General features: G+C 44.9%; 1 protein-coding gene across 1 annotated transcript; it reads right to left on the reverse strand.

The window, feature by feature from the left end:
* Window positions 1-10,924: 10,924 nt before the first annotated feature.
* LOC127292643 (RNA-binding protein 1) lies at window positions 10,925-13,919 on the reverse strand. Its single transcript, XM_051322088.2, has 3 exons — window positions 13,552-13,919; window positions 12,060-12,818; window positions 10,925-11,174 (listed from the first exon to the last, which is right to left on the reverse strand). The coding sequence occupies exons 1-3, from the start codon at window positions 13,783-13,785 to the stop codon at window positions 11,154-11,156; spliced, it is 1,014 nt and encodes a 337-aa protein (XP_051178048.1). The 5' UTR covers window positions 13,786-13,919; the 3' UTR covers window positions 10,925-11,153.
* Between the last annotated feature and the right edge of the window lie 5,914 nt (window positions 13,920-19,833).

Below are 19,833 nucleotides of genomic sequence, written 5' to 3' on the forward strand. Positions count from 1 at the left end.
TACAAATAGATATTTTTCCTTCTTCTACCGTTGGCTTTATAATGGAAATATCTAGCATTACTATTCCCCTCTAAAGTTCAATTGTCTTTAAATCTTCGCTGCCATTTCAGCTTTTTAAGCCTGTTAAACTGTTGTGTGAGCTGTTTATGTGCATTTCTCTCATCACCACACCTAACATGAATTTCACAAGATTTAACTAGCTGACTTAATTGAGATCAAATTTTCCTTTTAAATTATTATAAAAAGCATCAGCATTTCTATCCCATCCCTTCAATTTCTTTCCCGGAGTATAATCCATGTTTGCAGTTATCTAGGGTGGAACTATAGAATCAAGCAATATTTCATAAATTATCTCATCCATCACCTCTCTTATAAGTCAACCCTTTTTTATGTGAAAATATATTTAGTTTTATGAACATATCCGGAAGCTAAAAAGAGTGGAGTATGATCAGAATTTTCTCTATATATATGGCAGTTACTAAAGGGAGTGGATTTCTCTTCCCAATAAAAGCATACCAATACTTTTTTTTGCATATGCTGGATCATCAAAAATATTCCCTAAAACCGAAGTTAATACTATTCAAAGGCAACCCTCTCAATGTAGCTTGTTCAATAATAATTGTATTAAAAAACTCCAATGTGTTGTAGCACCTGGTTTTTCCTGAGATTGTTTTCTTATCATGTTAAAGTCTCTCCCATTAAAATCGGCATATGGGTATTTTGGTGCACTTCCAAAAGTTCTAACGGAAAGAGGTTGTTTTTGACCCTCATGTGCATCTTCATATATATGCTTCTTTAGCATAAAAAGTAATTTACATACGGTATTCTCCATTTTAGATACATATCACTTCTAAAGTACATCATTTTATTCCTACAAAGACTCCAGAAGTTCTCCCTCTAGGTCCAGCTCAATGCGATATGAAATCCCTCCCTCCACGAATATTGTCAAGTTTAGTTCTAGTAGAACTACTCTTCATGGTTTTATGTAGTACCAGATTTTTATGTGCTTGCACAGATTAATTCCCTTATAATTTTGCCCTTTTCACATCTTTGGACTCTCTCATATTCCAAATAATCACTTTCGTGCCGATTTTCCTAGTTCTCTTGTTTCTTCCAAACAGACAATAGTTTTCACATTGATAAAAACAAGCGAGTTTATATTTTTCATGTTTAATATTTGAGAAAATATGATTAATCATTATAGTCATCTCCTCTATCAATATATGAGTTATTGAGAGCACACCTAGGATTCATAAAGGAGTTCTGGATTATTCATGACAACTAAATCAATGTACTAACCATTGTGTAAGTGTTTCAGTCTTTAGCATTTCTAAGCGGATCATGGCAATGGTGATCCTTAAGAAGTTAGAAAACAATATAGGCTTCCTCAAGTTGTAATCTCTATCGTGTTGTATCATGGTAGGCAATAACCTCCAAGTGCACGGATCGATGTAGCACCTCTCAACGTGGAAGTATTGGGTATTGAACCGCAACAGTAAGAAGGTAAAGCAATATATTATCCCAAACTAAGGTGTCACAATTCTACTTACCTATGCACTAAACAATTTAAACGTACAAATGGTGATTAGTTATTTTCATATTTAAAGAAACAAAGTAATAGCTATGAGGAACCCCACAGATATCTCAATCCTCTAAAAATGGAAGAAGACAAGACCGAGCTTGTACTCTTATGTTAACGATGAACCTAGGTTCATGGGTTCACTTGATGTCTCTCAATAATGGTGGCAGATACACACTTGTCACACTTTAATGGTTATATTTATATGGGAAAGATGTCCTTGAACATGACATTTAGAAGAAAAGTACCAGAAGGGTGCTCGTCACTAGCATGCATTTCTCTCAAGTGGCCCCAAGTATATGTTCTCCATTATCCCAAAATGCGCATATACCAAAGGATGTGGGGTGCTAATTCTGCCCTGAAAATATTGTTCCCCCTTGTTGACTTCCACCTCGACAAGTTACTTCTTGTTGGTTTGAGTCTCCAATGTGTTGTTGAGCTTGGTTTTCTTACCCCACCTAAATTGGGATCGCTGGTTGTAATCCTACTTTTGGATTTCCAGTATAGTACAACTATATATAATAGAAGCAAGGTAGACCATAAGACCCATATTAGGTCTCGTAGGACCATCATATTATTTCCGTGTCACATGGCATCGAGACATCAAGTCAACTCGAGGTAGAATAATGACTGAAATATATATCTAGGAAGTCATGTGTAATCTCGGACGATATCATGTTCCAATATCAGTGCTACAAAAGAAATCTTCTTATCTAAGACCATCTTCATCGGCTATCTATTCCATGGAGTGAACTCGTATTCCATATTGATAAATATAAAGAAGTTGTAAGAATCCCAACAAAATACCCTAGAAAGTCCTTGATTATAATCACTATATAAGGTCTCTGATATCATCATTGAATCGTGCAAGCCATCGACTACGTCTAGAAGAAGGTCACTTGCACCAAATAGAGGCAGTTTTCCTCCTAATCCTCCAAATGTGGGATAAGCAGACCAATTTAGGTAGACGGTTCGGAGGATTTTGGAGCAACTCCAACGGAAGGAACCAAATTAGACACGGAATGTGCTTTCTTTTTAGATTATAACCAAGGTTTAAAATAGTGTGCTAAATGAAATAACGGCAGCCTCCTTTAAATATTTTGGACGCTATATCGTGCTAATAACATGGTATATTTTAAATAGCATTTTCAAAATAATACTAAATTTAGCCTAAAAATAAATGATTTTACTAGAACGAATGGATATATAGTCCAAAACTGACTGAATCATACATACATAGCCACACATAAAAATATATCACAAATATTTTAGAAGGATAACATCAGCATATCACGGGGCAACAACATAGTATAAATTATTTATTAAAAAATATTAGCATTATCGATATTATCTTCTGATTTAGAAGTGGAACCAGCAGATTGCACTTCATCACCACAAAAAAATGAAAGCAACTGACCAAAAAATACCGCTAACATGCTATTCGCAAATAGCGTCACAGCGAGCAAAATTACTAAAATTTAGCGTGAACCTTCTAGATATGCTATAGTGCACTATTAGCGGAAAAATAGCGTGCTATTTTAAACCTTGATTATAACGCAGACAAAAATGGACCAACTGTTGTCCTTTTGTCAGCCGGTGCAACCAAGGCAAGGACCAATTTCTCTTTTTTTTAATTTCAAAACTAAAATAATTATTTATAGGATGAAAGGAGTACATAATCTTGAAATTAAATCCAACAAGACATAAATGAAACTAACTAAATATAAATATTGATAAAATTAAAATAAAAACCCTGTAAATCTAGGATTTGTCATGTGGACCGGTGATGTAGTTATGTCGATGCTGCCGCTGGTGTCATGTTCTGAGTATTCCACTGTGGCCACAGCTCCCATGGGGAATGCAACATCGGAGGAGTTGTCGGCCGCGACGCCTTCATTTGCAAGTTTTTGTTTGAGGGTAAGGAGAGTTTATTAATTATCTAGAAAGGGGGTTACATTCGAGAGGCGTAGCAATTCCAGGACCATCAGAGGGCTTTGCAGAATCCACTACAGATCGTTTTCAGAACCCATAGCCAATTTAGCTTAAAAAAACTTGTGACAAAGATTCAAACTATTACATGAGTTCAAAAGAAGTACAAAGCACACCAAACATAATAGAAATTACATCGAGGTCATTGGACCATCTAACAACCACAACGAGCCGCAGACGTGCCGTTGTCGTCGCTCCCTTACCGGAGCCAGCCTAACAATGTGGATGACAGTCTGGAAGCCTTCGTTAGTTCGTTTAGAGCATCTCCAGTCGCGTCCCCCAAACCGTCCCCCAAACCGCGCCGGATCGAGCGTTTGGGGGACGTGTTTTGTTCGTACCGCCTTTGGGGGACGTCGCTCCCCAGCCGCGTCCCCCAAACGCCGCCCCCAATCAGAAATTCAAATAGATGCATTCAAAAGAGATCGTTCCCGCCGATTCGTCGCGATCAGAGTAGCGGCGATCGATCAAAGTACTGGGCGCGCGATCATATTACAGACCGGTGGTGCATGCAAATTAGAAGAAGGGGAAGGGGTTGGGCGACGGCGTCGTATCCAGAGTCGACGCAGGCCCGTCGAGCACGATAACCTCGTCGCGATCTGCCTGTTGCTGTGCATGGTGCGTCTGCTCCGTCGCCGACGCAGAGGCCGACGCAGGTGTAGCAGTAGAAGACGCGTCAGCCTGCTCTTGCTGCGCTGCCGCCGATGCCGCTGCCCGGGCCGCCGCGTCCGCCGCCGCCATTTTGGCTTCGATGTCGTCGAGAATCTGGCCTTTGAAGAAGTTGTGCGCCGCTCGCGTCCGGGGAGACATTCCCTCTGTCGACGTTCTCAGCAGGGACATGTCGTCCCTGCGTTTCTTGAGCTCCAGCTTCTCCTCTTGCCTCTTGAGCAGCTCCGCCCACCTTTCGTCGTTCTTTTGGGCGCGGGAGAGAAAGGTCGAGGAGACGTCGGCGAGGCATTTCGTGATCGACGCCTGCGTCTTCTCAGACGACGCAGCGTCGGCCAAGGCGGACTTGGCAGCCTTGTTGCCAGTAGGACGCCCTGTCGAAGTTGCCAGCGGCGCGTCCAGATCAATGGCGTCCTTCTCCTTGGACAGCGACAGGCGCGTCAACCTCCATTTCTCATTCACTTTGAGCTTGCTATAGCAATGCATCAGCGCGAACGGCTTATGCCCATCCGAGTTCCTCGCGTAAACCTCCATGCGCGGCGGTATAGGCGCGATTTGGCGGGAGCGGCGGGATTTGGCGGGAGTGTGAGACGAATTTTCCCTGTGCCGCTGACGGGTCGGCCCCGCCACTCCCCGTCTCGCTTTTCGTTGTGTCCGGCGTCCCCGGTGCATCCCCTGTGGGACGGGGACGGGCTCGGGGCGCCGGACACCGTATGGGGGCGCGCCAAAAATGGGCTTTGGGGGACGCGACTGGAACGCATTTTCTGTCCGGCGCGCCCCAAATCCCTTTGGGGGACGCTTTGGGGGACGCGGCTGGAGATGCTCTTACGTGCCCCTAAGGACCAGCGCCCTAGAGCCATAGTCGCTGCAGTAGAACTCTTGAATTGATCCAAAGCTTCTAACACAAATTAACCTCTACCACACGTAGACCGGATGAGATCCACCATTCCATGGAAGCGGTGACCAGACGAATCCCCGCCCTCATCAACACCACTAGCGAGCTCGCCGCCAACGAGGTTGGCGAGGAGGCGGAAATACCTTATTTATGTTCCGCACAACACCGTCATACCCACCATAGCGACGATGCCGATTGACCAAATTCTAATTTTAGGGACCTTCTGTAGCGCCGAGCGCAAGTCCAAAGTCCCCACCCCCTCCCACCGCCGGAGCGTCTAGTAGAGGAGGCGGGGACCCGTCGATTCCCTAGATGGCAAGGACGAGGCAGATGGGTGGTGGCGGCTGCTAGGGTGGAAAACCCTAGCAGCCTTGGTGCTGCATAATCGGAGCCAGTTGAGCTAATTCATGTGCTACCCTATAACAAACTCTCTTCACTTTGTGCGCATGCACTTCCTGGACGCGAAGCATGGTACCTCTTATCTGTTCTGGAACCGGCAACCAAACTGATCGATTTGATTCAGAGCACGCCGCCACTACTTCTGCATTATCCGATTCCAAAATGTTCCCCATGTGTACTCTGCGTGCTGCTGCTTTAACACCAGCTAAGAGCATCCCCAGTCTTGTTTTCCAGACGACAATTGACAAAAACATCAGATTGATCATTTGGAGATACCGTCGCATGGTGTCGCGTTTGGAAGGTGCATGTTTCCAGTCGCGGTCCCAAACACGATCCTCATGCAAAAAAAAAGTGTATAGTTGTGTCCGGTGTCCCAAATAGAATTGAGACAGAATGGACATGTCGAACAATATTTGGAGCACAATCGGATCGAAAGAGAAGGGATGGGTATGCCCGACAATATTTGGAGCATGCCTCGACCGAAGCGGTCTTTGTGGCGCAAGGCTAGGGAGGTTAGAGCATCTACAGTCGTATCCCCAAACCGTCCCCCAAAGCGATTTGGGGCGCGTCGGACAAAAAAACGTTCCCAGCCACGTGCCCCAAAAGCTATTTTTGTCCGGCGTGGCCCAATACGGTGTCTGGCGTCCCGAATCCGTCCCCACTACACAGGGGCCGCTCCGGGCATGCCGGACACAAATAAATGAGAGGCGAGCAGGCGTGGGCCCGACGCGTCAGTGGCTCGAACGCTCAACCGCCGCCTACGTAGTGACGGTACAGTTGCCGGGAAGGGGAACCGTCGTATTGGCAACCGAGTCGACCGACGCGCCAACCGCCGGAATGGAGCGCGAACTCCTCGGAAGAGCAACCGCCGCTCTCTTCGACTTCTGCGCCGCCGTTCATCCGCGCTCAATAAGACCCGTACGCAAGCGCTTTCGGATCTTCAACCGGCCGCCATTCATCCAAGCTTCTCCTCACGATGAGCTACATCTCTGACCTTCCATCTGACACCTCCAGCGAGGGCAAGCCTGCAGGATGGCACCATTGGTGGGACAGAGTCCGGACGCCCAGCAGCGGTGATGATTCCCCGCCGCCAATGGACAGCGCGGAGGAATGGCAGGGCGTGGAGGAGGAGGCAGAGGAGGAAGGGTCTGAGGAGGCGATGGTGGTGGCGGCCCATGCGAAGGCGAAGGCGGAGGCGGACGCGAAAACGAAGGCCAAGGCCAAGGCGCAGCCGGCGAGCACCGGCGACGACGAGGAAGACACAAGTTCCTTCGACGCGTCGACCGACACCGCCTCTTCGGAAGAGGTGACGAACAGGAAGCGCCACCGTGATGAGGATGACGAGGCGGGGCCATCATCAAAGAAGAAGAACTAGTAGTTTAATTTATATGTAATTTGATTATGTTTTTTCGAAGTTTTTATATGTAATTTTTTTATGTTGCACCGATTTAAATATTAGTAAAGAGTTTTCTTCCAACTATTAAAATGAATTTTTAAGGTTTGGGAGCGAGTTTGGGGGGACGCGGCTGGGAAGCGCCATCCCCCAAACGCGACACGAATAAAACACGTCCCCAAACGCTTAATCCGGCGCGTTTGGGGGACGGTTTGGGGGACGCGACTGGTGATGCTCTCAAGTGTCTGGGACGCATTTCTTAGTTAAAGGTCCATTTGCAAATATTTTGATATTTGCGAGAACCACTTAGCAAGATAAAATAAGTGTTAATCGGTTTTCCATCCCCTCCCATTGTATTTTAAGCATAAATCACTCGCTTGAGAATCAAAATTGTTTTCCAATCGGTCGCTCCCTTGAGAATCCAGATTTCTTTCTGTTCAAAACTGGCTTGATCAGTTGATAGAAATAAAAAAGCTAAAAGTTGAAAAACATAGAACATAAAGCTGAAGCTAGACAGGAGAATTCGAGGAGGGCAACAAATAAACTCCAAATTTGCCTAGAATTCAGGCCCTGTCGGCGGCAAAGGAAAAGCTTTCGCAGGCACCGCATTACACGCCGGAGGAAGAAGAGAAGGGAGAACTGCCTGCAGGGAACATGTCAAGAACCGGCAAGCTAGGAGGAGCGTGTCTCAAATCAATCAGAAAGACGCAGGGGTGGCACCCTCCGGCGCCCAAAATATTACGGCATCGCGTCGCTGCCCCCTCACAACCCGAAATTTCCAGTTCCATCACGCGTCCATCAGGAACGTACGCTCCTGCCTATCTTTCCTATCCATCTCATCTCCTTCCACATCAGTTGCATGCGAAGGGGAGAGAGAGAGAGACTTTCTTTCTCTCTTTCTCCCGTCTTCTCTGGTCTTCCATCGCCATGCATGCACGCATCTATCATCAATCAGCAGGGAGGAAGGAGGCCTAGAGCGACATGGAATGACAGGAGGGATCAGCTCACTCAGTCACATCTCTAGCTTCTGTGGGCCTTCCCTTCGCGTGCCTACAAAGGGCCTACCTATCTTGTGCTAGTAGCAGTCTCAAAGAAAAATTACTAGTGGACAGGTACTGACTTCTACTTCTCGTAGGCGTAGTATCTCGTCACACACAGTTTGCACATCGAACAAACTGGACAGTGTCATCTTCAAAACCCAAGTGTCATTTTTTAGAAACAAAAACCAAGTGTAGTCGTGGGAGAAAATTAGGTAACTTTTTTCTTTTGAGAATACCTCTGATAGATGTGTCAAATTTTATTATAGAAAAAAAAAGACGCTAAGACAGATGGTACCACGCCCAAAACGCTACCCGGTACAAACACAACTTCACACGGTTTACAACACAACCCATGCTAGACTCGCCTTGCATCTTCTCAAGCAGAAAATGTGCTGAGCTTCAGGCCGCGTCACGACTGAAGAAGTAAGTTCAGTAGGTAGACTCCAAATCCAAATGGCACAAGGCAAACCCATCACCTGCGCCCATAACGGAAATTTGGTAGTTGACCACATAATTCCGGTCCAAAGAACTCTTCATTCAAAATATTTTCGTACAGCTTGGTTTCTTTGGTCGGCTGGATTTAGAGCATCTCCAATAGCATTTGTATATGGCATTGCTAAAACTTGGCTGTAGAAAGAGGTGAGAGAGGGTATGACAATCCACAGAAGTTTTTTGCTTTTGTAGCCTTCATATTCATATAATAGCAATCCTAAAACTAGAGACAAAAACAAATCTACACTAGGACCCCCATGTCAGTTGGTCATCCCTTTCCCTTTTCTTTCCTCCTATCTCTTCATCCCCATGGATACGAGCCTCCCCCGAACATGTCGATGAGACCAGCAACCACTCGACGGGTCAATCAGTCTGGAATCCGCCGGAACCGACCGTCAATCCAACCGTAACCAGGTGGAATCGACCACGTGTGACACATGCTGGAGGATTTGGTGGCGCCGGTGTGGAAGGGTTACCCAGTGGCATCCTCAGCTTCACTAGGGGTGGCGGACGCGCGGGGAAAGGCGGAGAACGTGCAGGGGCGGCGAACAAGCCGCGGGGTCGACGAACACGCGTGGGAGGTCGGGCGTGCCCTCCATGGCCGTTGCGGCGGCGGGAGACAACGACGACGAGGTCGCGGGTTAGCGCCGGCGCGAAAGGGTCGTGGGTTGAATAGTCCCTCGGAGGTGGTTGGTCCTCCGACACCTAGGTTTTGGAAATATAGCAAGTGGCTCCAGACTTTGTATAATATATAAAGTGGACATGCAAGGATGTTGGAGCAAAGTTTTTAAAGCAAATTGCTATATTTGTAGGTTTGCCAATCCGAACCAATTATACAAAGTCTGTTGGAGATGCTCTTGTAGCCTATACGAATTGCTCCATGAGCTGCAAAACTCTGGAATACACGTCACAAGAAAATTTCCATTATTTGCACAGATCTCATGGAGAAATTGCATATGGTCTTTGATGGTGTAATACTTCTCAGATGTCATGAAAAATAATACCAATTTTTTTTTTGTTTTTCTCTATGAGTTCTACTAAAAAAAATTGGATTCAGCATTTGTTTTTTTCCCTAGGCAATCTATGTCCAGATGAAATTTCTATCGACGACTCTTGGTAAAAAGGGCATAAGACTTACCTATGGTGCGATTTATCTTATACGAGGGCATGGCATAATATCCCGCATTCTACTCCCTAGGTTTCTACAATCCTGCAAATAAAAAAGCCTCTTATCTTCTACACCGTATAAGTTACTCTACGCATCTAACTACTACCTCTGTCCGAATTTAATTGATTTCTATCAATACGTTATTTGTTCATTAGCCTTCTCTTCCCCGCATCGATTAAATAGGAACGGAGGGAGTAGAAGTGTAAACGGATCGGATCATATTGGATTTTACCTGCACCATATCTTTTATGGTATTCTTTTCTCGGATTCAAATTGGACCAAATATTGATCGGTTAAAGATTCAAATGCGGATATACGTACTGGACCACGGGTTTAAATCGAAAACAGGCTGGACTAGGACTAAATACAAAAAAAATCAAATAAACTCTCTTATTTTGGACATATATTGTAGTTCTTGTGAAACTTGACGGGATTTAACTTTCCATTGCGCAAGTAAATTAGTTAAGAAAATGGAGATATAATGCAGGCTAAAATTCAAGATAGGCTATGTGGTACAACTACACCCAAATCCAAGGGACGTAGATTTAGGTTCTTATTATTTAAGAAAAAACACTGCATGGCCTTTTTCTACCATATTCCTCTAAAAAATACTAAGCGGATGAGCCATTAGTCTATGAGATTCGGTAAATCAATAACTACAGACTTTCTAAAATTGACTTTGGCATTTGATCAGAAAATCCTAATTAGTTTTCAAATAATCCATATCCACTTTGGAATAAAATATCCTTATCCACCAGATTAAAATCAGATAGGGATATCTTGAAGAGAACTCGGTGCCGGATTTTGTGCAAAAATTATCTTATCCTACAAAAAAAAGGCCAGCTACGCTATGTGGGCTTTGTAACTGACGGAAGCTAGGTTGGCTTTGTAGCTGAAGTCCAATTTTCCTAGAGTCAGTGGAAGTTCAGTGGGCTATGTTGCTGAAGCTCAATTTTCCAACAGTCTGTGGAAGATAGGTGGGCTTTGTTAAATGTTATCATACATCTTCCTAAACGTAAATTTCACAAGTTATATGAATTACAGGTGATCTCCTAGCTAATGATTTCCTATCTCTACATCCTCAGGACTCGGATATATAGTACAATGGGCACTGGCATGCTAAGGAATCGATATAATTATACAAAGGACCATGCCTACTGATCAGTACTCCTAGTAGACTCAACCCAACAACAAATAAATAACTATAGCTAAACTCGCTCAGCACTACATCATGAGATGCCAGCAATCAGCGGAAATTTCAGAAATAACAGCTATTGACCACAACAAATAATAACCATGCACATAATTTGCGAAACCAAGTCTCATTGCAATAAAGATTCTGCCACCAGCAAAATAGTAACAGCAGCAATAATAAACATGGTACGGGAAAGGTCAACCGGTTGTCTGAACTTAATATAGACAAGGTTGAAAAGGAGGGGTAAGTGGAGCATTTCCAGATATGTATTGTCACCGAAGAATATGAGATCAAGTCTTCACAGTTGCTGAGTTCCCAGTTAACATGTTGATGTCCATCCTTACGATGTTGTAACAGTAGCCTGGTCAATACACAGGAAAAATAAATGATATTATCACCGCAGAAAAAACAGTACTATTTGAGTGAATAAAGGAAAACAAAACACAAGTGCGACTAGGTAGATTAATTTTTGGCTTCCAGGGAGAGGTTGGAATGTCAAACATTAAACTAAGGCAGTGATCACAATGATGACAAAGTGTACCCTGATTATGTCTAGAATCCTAACTCAGGCTAACAATTCATTAACAAAACAACAATCAGATTCTTATGGGCATCAACACTTTTAAGATCTAATCAGTCATCAGGATTTCAAATTTATAGCTGACAGTCAGTGTGCACCTAAGGATAACTAGAATTATTGAGCAGATATTCCATTCCTTAAGCATCGATTTTCTATACTGAATAGCATTGTGAACTAGTAGCAATCTGAGATTTTGTGTCTGAATAAAGTGTTCCATCAATTACACAGAACCAACTTCATATATACTGGCCGTTTGATCCAGCACTCAGAGGGAAAAGACTAAACAAATGAAACGCAGAACCAAGTATGAAAACAAGATGTTAGATCAGATGGACCAACAAGTCAGTACGGTACAAAAAGGCACATATGAAAATTATATATGATATAAATATAAACAGGTCAAGCTTTCAATTGGGTGCACCATTGTTGTTTAATAGTTGTTACTTTTGCACTTGTCACTTGGGAATAAGTAGGAGCAATCATAATATTATGTACTCTGTGTTTAAAACATATAATCCTTATGGTGCAAACTTAATGGGATGTGTAAAATTAGATATTCAGCAACTCAAACACAGGGGAAATTAAAAGTAATATACTAACATGTGAAATTAGGTGTTAAAGAAAGCAGAATAATATGAAATTAAAACTTTATATTCATTCACTTACCGGTATGTTCTTGGCTTCCAAGTCCAAAGGTTTTTCGTTCACTTGTTGCTGGTCTTCAATGTCATGCAATTTGCTATCACTTCCACTGTATTGTGTTCCATAGCTATAAACTGGAGTACTTTGCCTCGTCATCATGGCAGCAACACTAGGACTGACACCTCCACCTCCACCTACCATGTAACCATAATCTCCATGTCCGTTAGGCGAGTACATATACTGCTGAAAGGGGACCATGTAATGGTTGTTCACGATATATTGCATGTTATTTGGTGGATACACTCCAGGGAAGCCCATAGAAGAACCGACTCCACCCCATATCATTGGACTTTGCTGCCGTCTATCCTGGTCATAGTAGTAGCGATCCTTCGGAATTGCAACTTTAGTTTCAACCTTTGTTCCATTCAAATCATGAAAGGTATTCTCCAAAACCTTTAACATAGCCTCCTCGGAATCAAATGTAATGAAACCAAAACCTCTAGACTTATGAGTAAGCCCATCATGTATGACAACAACATCAATTATGGTACCAAACTTCTCAAAGTAACTTTTAAGATCCTCCTTGGTGATGTGACCTCGTAGCCCTCCAACAAAGACCTTGTTTGGATCAGAACCTCTATATCCATTAGCAGCATATGAGTTGTTACTAGAAGATTGGTGATACCACTGGCTATGAACTGGGCTTGGATATGCATAATGCATGTAGAAGGGTTGGTCAGATTGATATCGCATTGGTCTGACTCTCGCTCTTTTGACATCAACCTGTCCAAACATATCACCAAAGCAAAAAAATTAGATATCTAATGCGAAAAAGAAAGTTTAACCAAACAAACAGAAAAAATAAATGGTGGGACAGAATGAAAAATTTATGTTAGAGCTTACAAGATATGTGTACAACATGCAGCAATTATGGACAAACACCTCATTGAACAAACAAAGTCACAATGTAGCCAAAAAAGAATACAATTCAACTGATCAATTCCAAAAACATATGACAGAACATCCCAAAAATATCCAACAAAGCTTGACATTAAACTAATGTACAGCATTTGGAGCTTCTGTCCTCTAAGTACAAGCAGCTGGAAACAATTCTTCCCAGCAGAAGCTACAGGAGTATTGCAAAATTCAGTTAACGTTTGAACCTGTGCGCTGCATCTTACTACAGGTAGCATAACCGTAAGGAACTAAAGCAGCTCTTGTTAAAGATTATCAAGATGATATGTTTAGTCAGAAATTGCAGGAAGAGTAAGCTACGCCTTTAGTCCCCAGTTAAAACTTACAGTAAAGCAAATTAACCCAAACAAATCTAACCTGTAACATAATCGATACCAGCGCACATTCACAAGTTTAAGTCGACTCGAAAGTAAGGTACATTGAATTATCGTGAAGCCCTAAACTCGCGCGCAGGACGATTTTAACTAATAAGCATGCAATCGCCACAGATTGAATCAAGCGGTTTGAAGAAATACGGAAGGAAATTAAGAAGCCATCTCACAGTGCGGCCGCCGAAGACGTGGCTGTCCTTCTCCTCCTCCTTGAGCGCGGCCCGCGGGCCCTCGTCGTCGGCGAACTCGACGAAAGCGAAGCCTCGGCCCAGTCCGGTCTCGTGGTTCCGCACGACCCGGACGCACCGCACCTCGCCGTAGCGGCCAAAGTGATCCATCAGTTCGTCCTGCTGCGTCGACGGCGGGAGGCCACCGACGTACAGCTTCCGCGCCTCCAGCTCCATCGCCGCCGATGACGGCAATGGGGGCAGAGTTGGTTCCCGGAACGAGAGAAAAGCGGCGGAGGCGAAAACGCGCGTGGTGGGGAGGAAGGCTAGGGTTGTTTCGGTTGGGTTGGGCTCCTCCGGTTCGGGATTGAAGTTTTTAAGAGCGGAGGGGCGGGCCAGATTAGATTACAGATTCCTTTGGGTTTGTTGCGGTAGAGGCCGCGGACTGCACGAGGCCTCCTGGAGTCCTGCTCGGTCTGCAACGATGACAAGCGTGGACTCTATTGACATCTTTTTTTTTTTGACAGAAAAACAGGGATTCCATTAAACAACGATGAGCTCAGCTAAATTGCTGGCTACCAAGTTTGATACTACAAACTATAGGGCATCATCAGCCCAACCAATGCACTCATCGCTCTCCCTATAGCCGTAAGTAGCTAGTGGGTCAGCTACAATTAGGAAAACATGAACAGAAATTGAAACTAAAGCTTTCAAACGATGCATTGTAGTTTACTTTTTGAACACGCAATGCAATGTAGTTTATTTTTTGAACACGCAATGCAATGTAGTTACTTCGAGCTTCACGGATGAGACGGGACCCAAAATTTGTGTTAGTTCATATCGGTGGCATTACATACACGAAGTCCCTAAAAGAAAAGAAAAACTACAAGAACATGCTTCTGTTTTACATAAAGGACCCCAACAATACAAAAGGAAAAAAAAAAGCAATAGGATCCTTGCTCCTATGTGCTTGACTCTAGAGGCGGACCAGCTTCACCGGCGCACCTGGGGCTGGATCCGTCATCTTGGCTGGAATTCTCCACATTATCGGTCTTCTTCATGAAGCTCGGCGTCAATTGGCCAAGAGAAGGGGAACTCTTGGCATGGAGGCGCCACGAGTTGTCTCTTAGACGAAGATACTCCCTATTGTCCTCAAGCCACAGAGGAAGAAAAGACAACATCGTACGTACCAAAGCCAATCTTTAGATGGCAGAGGAGGGTCACCATTCAACCAGAAGGAGGAGTAGTGGGACGAGACAAGGAAATTTGGTGTTTAAACCTCTACGCGTGCTTATGAGTTGTCCTTCTAATCTCATATTCAATAAAGGTAGAAGTTATAGCATAAATAAATTAACATTAATATTGAGCATGGAAACATATAATGGTAACATTTATTATTGCTTCTATGACACATTTCCTCCATGGACAACATCCACATGTGTCCTTCTTGTTGTGCATGTTCATGAGCAGCCATTGCAGGTGATACAAGTGAATCATCACCAACGGGGTCCATGATGGGGATATGGCCCATGGGGTCCTATCACCAAGAGGACTCGCCAGGGGATAGGATGGCATGACAGCCACGCCACTCGCCTAGGCCACTACTCCCATGCGTCGACTATACCTGGAGGAAGCTAAGCAACTCGGCCCGGAGGAAGCTCAAGAAAGTAGCTGGAGGGCCTAGTAGGCCTGCGAATAGCTAACCAACTCGCCTCCTTTACTATAAACCCTAACCGAGGGTGCCCATATAAACCCCCGGTGTGGAACCCTAGAACGATCCGATCTCACTTCATCCTACTCGTAGTCGCCTGCCGACTACGCCACCCCATTGTAACACTCAATCAATAGAAGCAAAGTAGGAAATAGGCCTTTTACTCCCCAGAGGGGCTTAACCTAGCTAATCCTATGTCCCAGTGCAATCTCGATCCACAAATGGACTACGCTGAGGATGACACTGCCTTCCTCGATGATGTTGACTCCTTCGCGGCTGCTTCAGTCGACAGGTTTATCACCTCGGCCTCACTTGCCGGGTCGATCGTCCTAGTCTCTAATCTGGGGGATTGCATGGATAACTCCATCGTCCCGATCTTCGAGTACGACTTAGAGTCAAACTTCGTGGAGCGTCGCTTGGTCGAACTACTCGCCACACCGCCATCCTCATGGAGGATGCGCCGCAAAATCCATTTGCCACACTGATCCCGACAAGGGCGATTGCGGAAGACCTCGACAATGACTGCAGGAGCCTCGAGGCGGATCAGAAGAAAGAGTTAGAGGAGCGTAGGAAGTTCCGGTCGAAAAAACAATCGACGAACGTGCTCTCCCGGTACTATTAGCGCCACATGCGACTGCGTGTGGACCCCGACTACCCGGCGCGAGCGCTCAACTTCGATGACTAGCCCCAGCATGCAACGGATGCAGAGCTCGGCCACGAGGTCGCACCCAAGCGAAAGTTGACCAGGAGAAGGATCTTCAAACCTGCACACCAACTGCCATCGTCGAACCGCAACCGGGCCGCAACGCAGTTGCAAGGGGAAGTCGACGCCAATGGGCTCCCCTCCACTCGACCCCCATGGAGAACGTGGTAGTTGCTCAGGTCTCCATCGTCGACCTCAATCTCACCGGCGACGACGCGGTCAACATCCGCTACCGCCAGACCCACGTCACCAAAAGCCATCAGGAAACATTACGCCCACCAAGACTCGCAGGGGTGAATGTACTCCCGCTCATTCGCCAGTCTCGCGGCCTCGCCAACCTCCCAATACGCGAATGCCCATGTCTAGTCGCCAATGCAAGGAATTACCCCGCCAACGTCACGAGCGCATCGACGGGACGATAGGGCCCACTCCACCAACAGCCCGCAAACTGAGTGGCACATCATTACAAGATATCTCCTTTTAGCCGAGGGTCAAGTTAGTTTTTCCCCGTCGGACAATGGATTGACCTGTCGGTTATTCGCAGTCATATCCGAGGGGTTGCCAATAACTGTCATGCATTAATGCCAACGTCGGTTATTAGAGTATTAACCGACGGGCCGTCGGTTATAATATTTAACCGTCGGAAATAAGGGGATATATGGTAGTGATGGTCACCTCCAATGGCGCGCCCATCGACGCACAGACGCACATCACCAGGAAGAAGTGGCGACCTCCCCAGCCGAACGACCTGCCACACGATCAACAACAATCGCGTCAGTTGCTAGCCCAAAACCCACATCCCAGGAAACCAACGTAGTGGCTCACTCTCCCGGTTCATCCCGACGTGCTTTGGCCCCATGACCAGGGGCGAGCGGTACCCCGAGAACTTCAAGGGGTCGCATGACATCGAGAAATATGAGTCATCGCTTCAACCAGAGGTCTGGATCAAGTCCTACACCATGGCGATGAAATCGTTGCCCCACAAGTCTACTTGCCGCTCATTACCTCCGGCTAATAATGGAGGGATCGATTTGGCAATGGCTCAATACCCTCTCACCCAACAGCATCGACTCGTCGGGGGAGATGCAGGGCGCCTTGATACATGTAAAACGCATACATGAACTTTATAGTTTATTACCACATATTCCCATATATTTGCATCTTGTATAGTGTTATATCCATGTTTTATATTGTTTTTGAAGACTTTCCAATAATCCCCCTTTATTTTAGTTATAACTATGCAGAATAGGAAATATTTGTTTTGTGTATTTTTTACTTTTAGGGACCTATACGGAGTCAAATAGACCTGGGCTTTTCCGATGATTAATATTTTGCAAAGACGAACATTCTAGAGTCCTGGAATCTCACGAACCGAGGCCCAAAGGCTGAAAGAGCCTAGGTGGCACGACCACCACCACTGGTCGCGCCACCACCCTTCTTTCCCTCCTCGAACGTCCACAACCATCCATCCAAAGCCATGCTCCTTGGTCTTTACCTAAAACTCCTATATAAAGGTACCCCGACGCATCTCGGAAAGAGGTGTAGTGTAACACAGAAACACAAAAATAAAGTTAGAACGTGCAAAGATTGGAGGGGGTACCTCTGCCAGAGCCGCTGTCGGTGGGATCTCAACCCTCTCCAAGGTCTACATCAACACCATTAAGATGAAGAGGGAGTAGTGCACCTCTATACTATGGTGACACTTGCTACCACACTATGCACTTGGAGTCCCATCGAGTTGGTACACATGGAGTAGTTGCCATCACGCCTTCATCAAGAACTCTAAGGACTCCTACACACACTCCACCACCATCAAGCATCTCGAGCGCTGCATCCACGCCCCCGCGAGTCGACTCGCCATTATGTACAACAGTGGCAGGACCTATGGACGAACACTTCCAGAATCAGCGCGAACATGACGATTCACTGCTTCATAACCAAATGCCATTACGAGTCGCTTATCGCTAAAATCAAGGAGCACTACAAGGATATCCTCAACATAGCTTACCTCATGGAAGTCGCCAAGCGCCATGCGGAGGCAAACCCCACCCAAGACTCTAACAACGAATCGGGAAGCATTAGCAATCGGATAAACACGCGAAACGACAGGCGGCACGACAGGTACCACACGGTGGAGTTTGGGAGACATGACACAAACTTTTTGGTGTTGCTTACTATCTTGCTTACTTAGTTTACTTGCTTACGGTGTATTTTTTGCTTACTATCTTGCTTACTTAGTTTATTGGCTCTATTTTGGTGTTTCGGTGTTTCTGTGGCGCTTTATATAGAGTTTTTTTTAGGTCAAACAGAGTCCATGGGCGAAATAATAAAGCGAATCGGACGGCCTAGGAGGGAAAGAGGTAGGGTGGCGTGCCCACCCTTACTAGGTGCACCCATCTGGCCTCTTTTGGTCCCCCCGGCCCTTCTCATGAGGTCCAAGTGCTCCAGATGCTTCTCTTGACGAAATATTGATATCCCCAGAGTCCTAGATCAATTTGACTTCCTTTAGGTCCCTGAAAGCTAAAAATACACAATACATGGTTTTCCTGTCCTGCAGGGTTATAACCAAAATAAAGAGGATTGATACCTTCGATCCGGATTATGGATTGTAGTATGATAAGTTTTTCCCTATAAGACCTAGGTTTAATCGAACCTTGGGAAACACTACTAAAGTGGTGTAAAAGAAAGGTCTAGAAGACTTGCTAGTTTATTTTATTTTATGTTTACCAGACCTATCTAGTTTACTCTTAATTGGGTTGTGTTCAATGATGGAAATAGGCCAGGGTAAAGAATTCTCCTGCAACTATGCATACATATAGAAATGCATATGCAAATATGTAGTAAATAAAATAGAGATAAGAGATTTGTGAGAAGCACATCCGTAAATACTCATGCCCCTAAAGCCAGTGGTGACAAGAGCCTCTTGGTCCAACTATTGTTTCCACAGCCGTGAGTAACAACACTAATTAAGTAAATGAATACAGATCAAAGCATTTAGCTAGATGATTGTGGCGTTAATACCGAATGAATCACTAAACATGTAATGTTACTTTCCCCTTTTTATCACTGAGGTTTCACGGTAGCACGCCATTCTCCACTCATCCCACCTCTTCCGTTGATCAATCTGATAGACATGCATGGGTACCTGCAGATCATCAAATCGAGGCAAAGAGACAAGGATACAAGATTGCAAAACTCATATTCAATCCTTACACATATTATAAGATTAGATGCACATAAACGCTGCGAGGATTCACCCCAACCCGCAGCCGTGAGGACTACTCACACATAATATCAAGATCAAGATCAAAGATAGAAATCATTGTGGCAAATACTTGGATTGAAATCACAATATTCTTACAATGGTCGCCAATTCTCAAGGAGATCTCTATTATAATGGTGATGGCTATGAGTATGGAGGAGATGGGAGATGGAATGGATGAACTATGATGGTGGATCTCCTTCGGTGTGGTGTAGATGGATCTGATGGATGGCGGCTCTGTATGGCGACGAATGGCTCTCGTTTTGGCGTCAGGTCTTTCACAGAATTTATAGAGTTTGATCTCGGGAATGCTGCGACACGCAGTACGGGAGGACGGTATGAGTGAGGCTTGCCTGTACTGGTGTCCGTTAAACCTTGTGGAACGGCCTTTTGAAGCCTGTTCAACATTGTTGCACTTGTGGCGCTATTCTCTTCAGTAATTGCGGACCAATTTGCCATTATGATGTGATTTCCTGGACACCATTCGAAGAAGGAAGAGATTGCACATATTTGCAATAATTACTCATTGGTAACAAACTTAGTCAATTTTTTTACTTAGCTAAAGATTTAAACGCGAGAAAAAGTGGCGTATTTCATAGCCATCAGGGA

The sequence above is a fragment of the Lolium perenne genome, chromosome 4, assembly GCF_019359855.2.
Source record: "Lolium perenne isolate Kyuss_39 chromosome 4, Kyuss_2.0, whole genome shotgun sequence".
Classification (NCBI taxonomy): Eukaryota; Viridiplantae; Streptophyta; class Magnoliopsida; order Poales; family Poaceae; genus Lolium; species Lolium perenne.

Excerpts from the sequence above, each read along its gene's own strand:
- LOC127292643 (XM_051322088.2), bottom strand. The coding sequence starts at position 13,785 with ATGGAGCTGGAGGCGCGGAAGCTGTACGTCGGTGGCCTCCCGCCGTCG. Across the intron at positions 12,819-13,551 it reads ACGTCTTCGGCGGCCGCACT|GTTGATGTCAAAAGAGCGAG; the intron begins GTGAGATGGCTT and ends ATGTTTGGACAG. Across the intron at positions 11,175-12,059 it reads TGGAAGCCAAGAACATACCG|GCTACTGTTACAACATCGTA; the intron begins GTAAGTGAATGA and ends TGTATTGACCAG.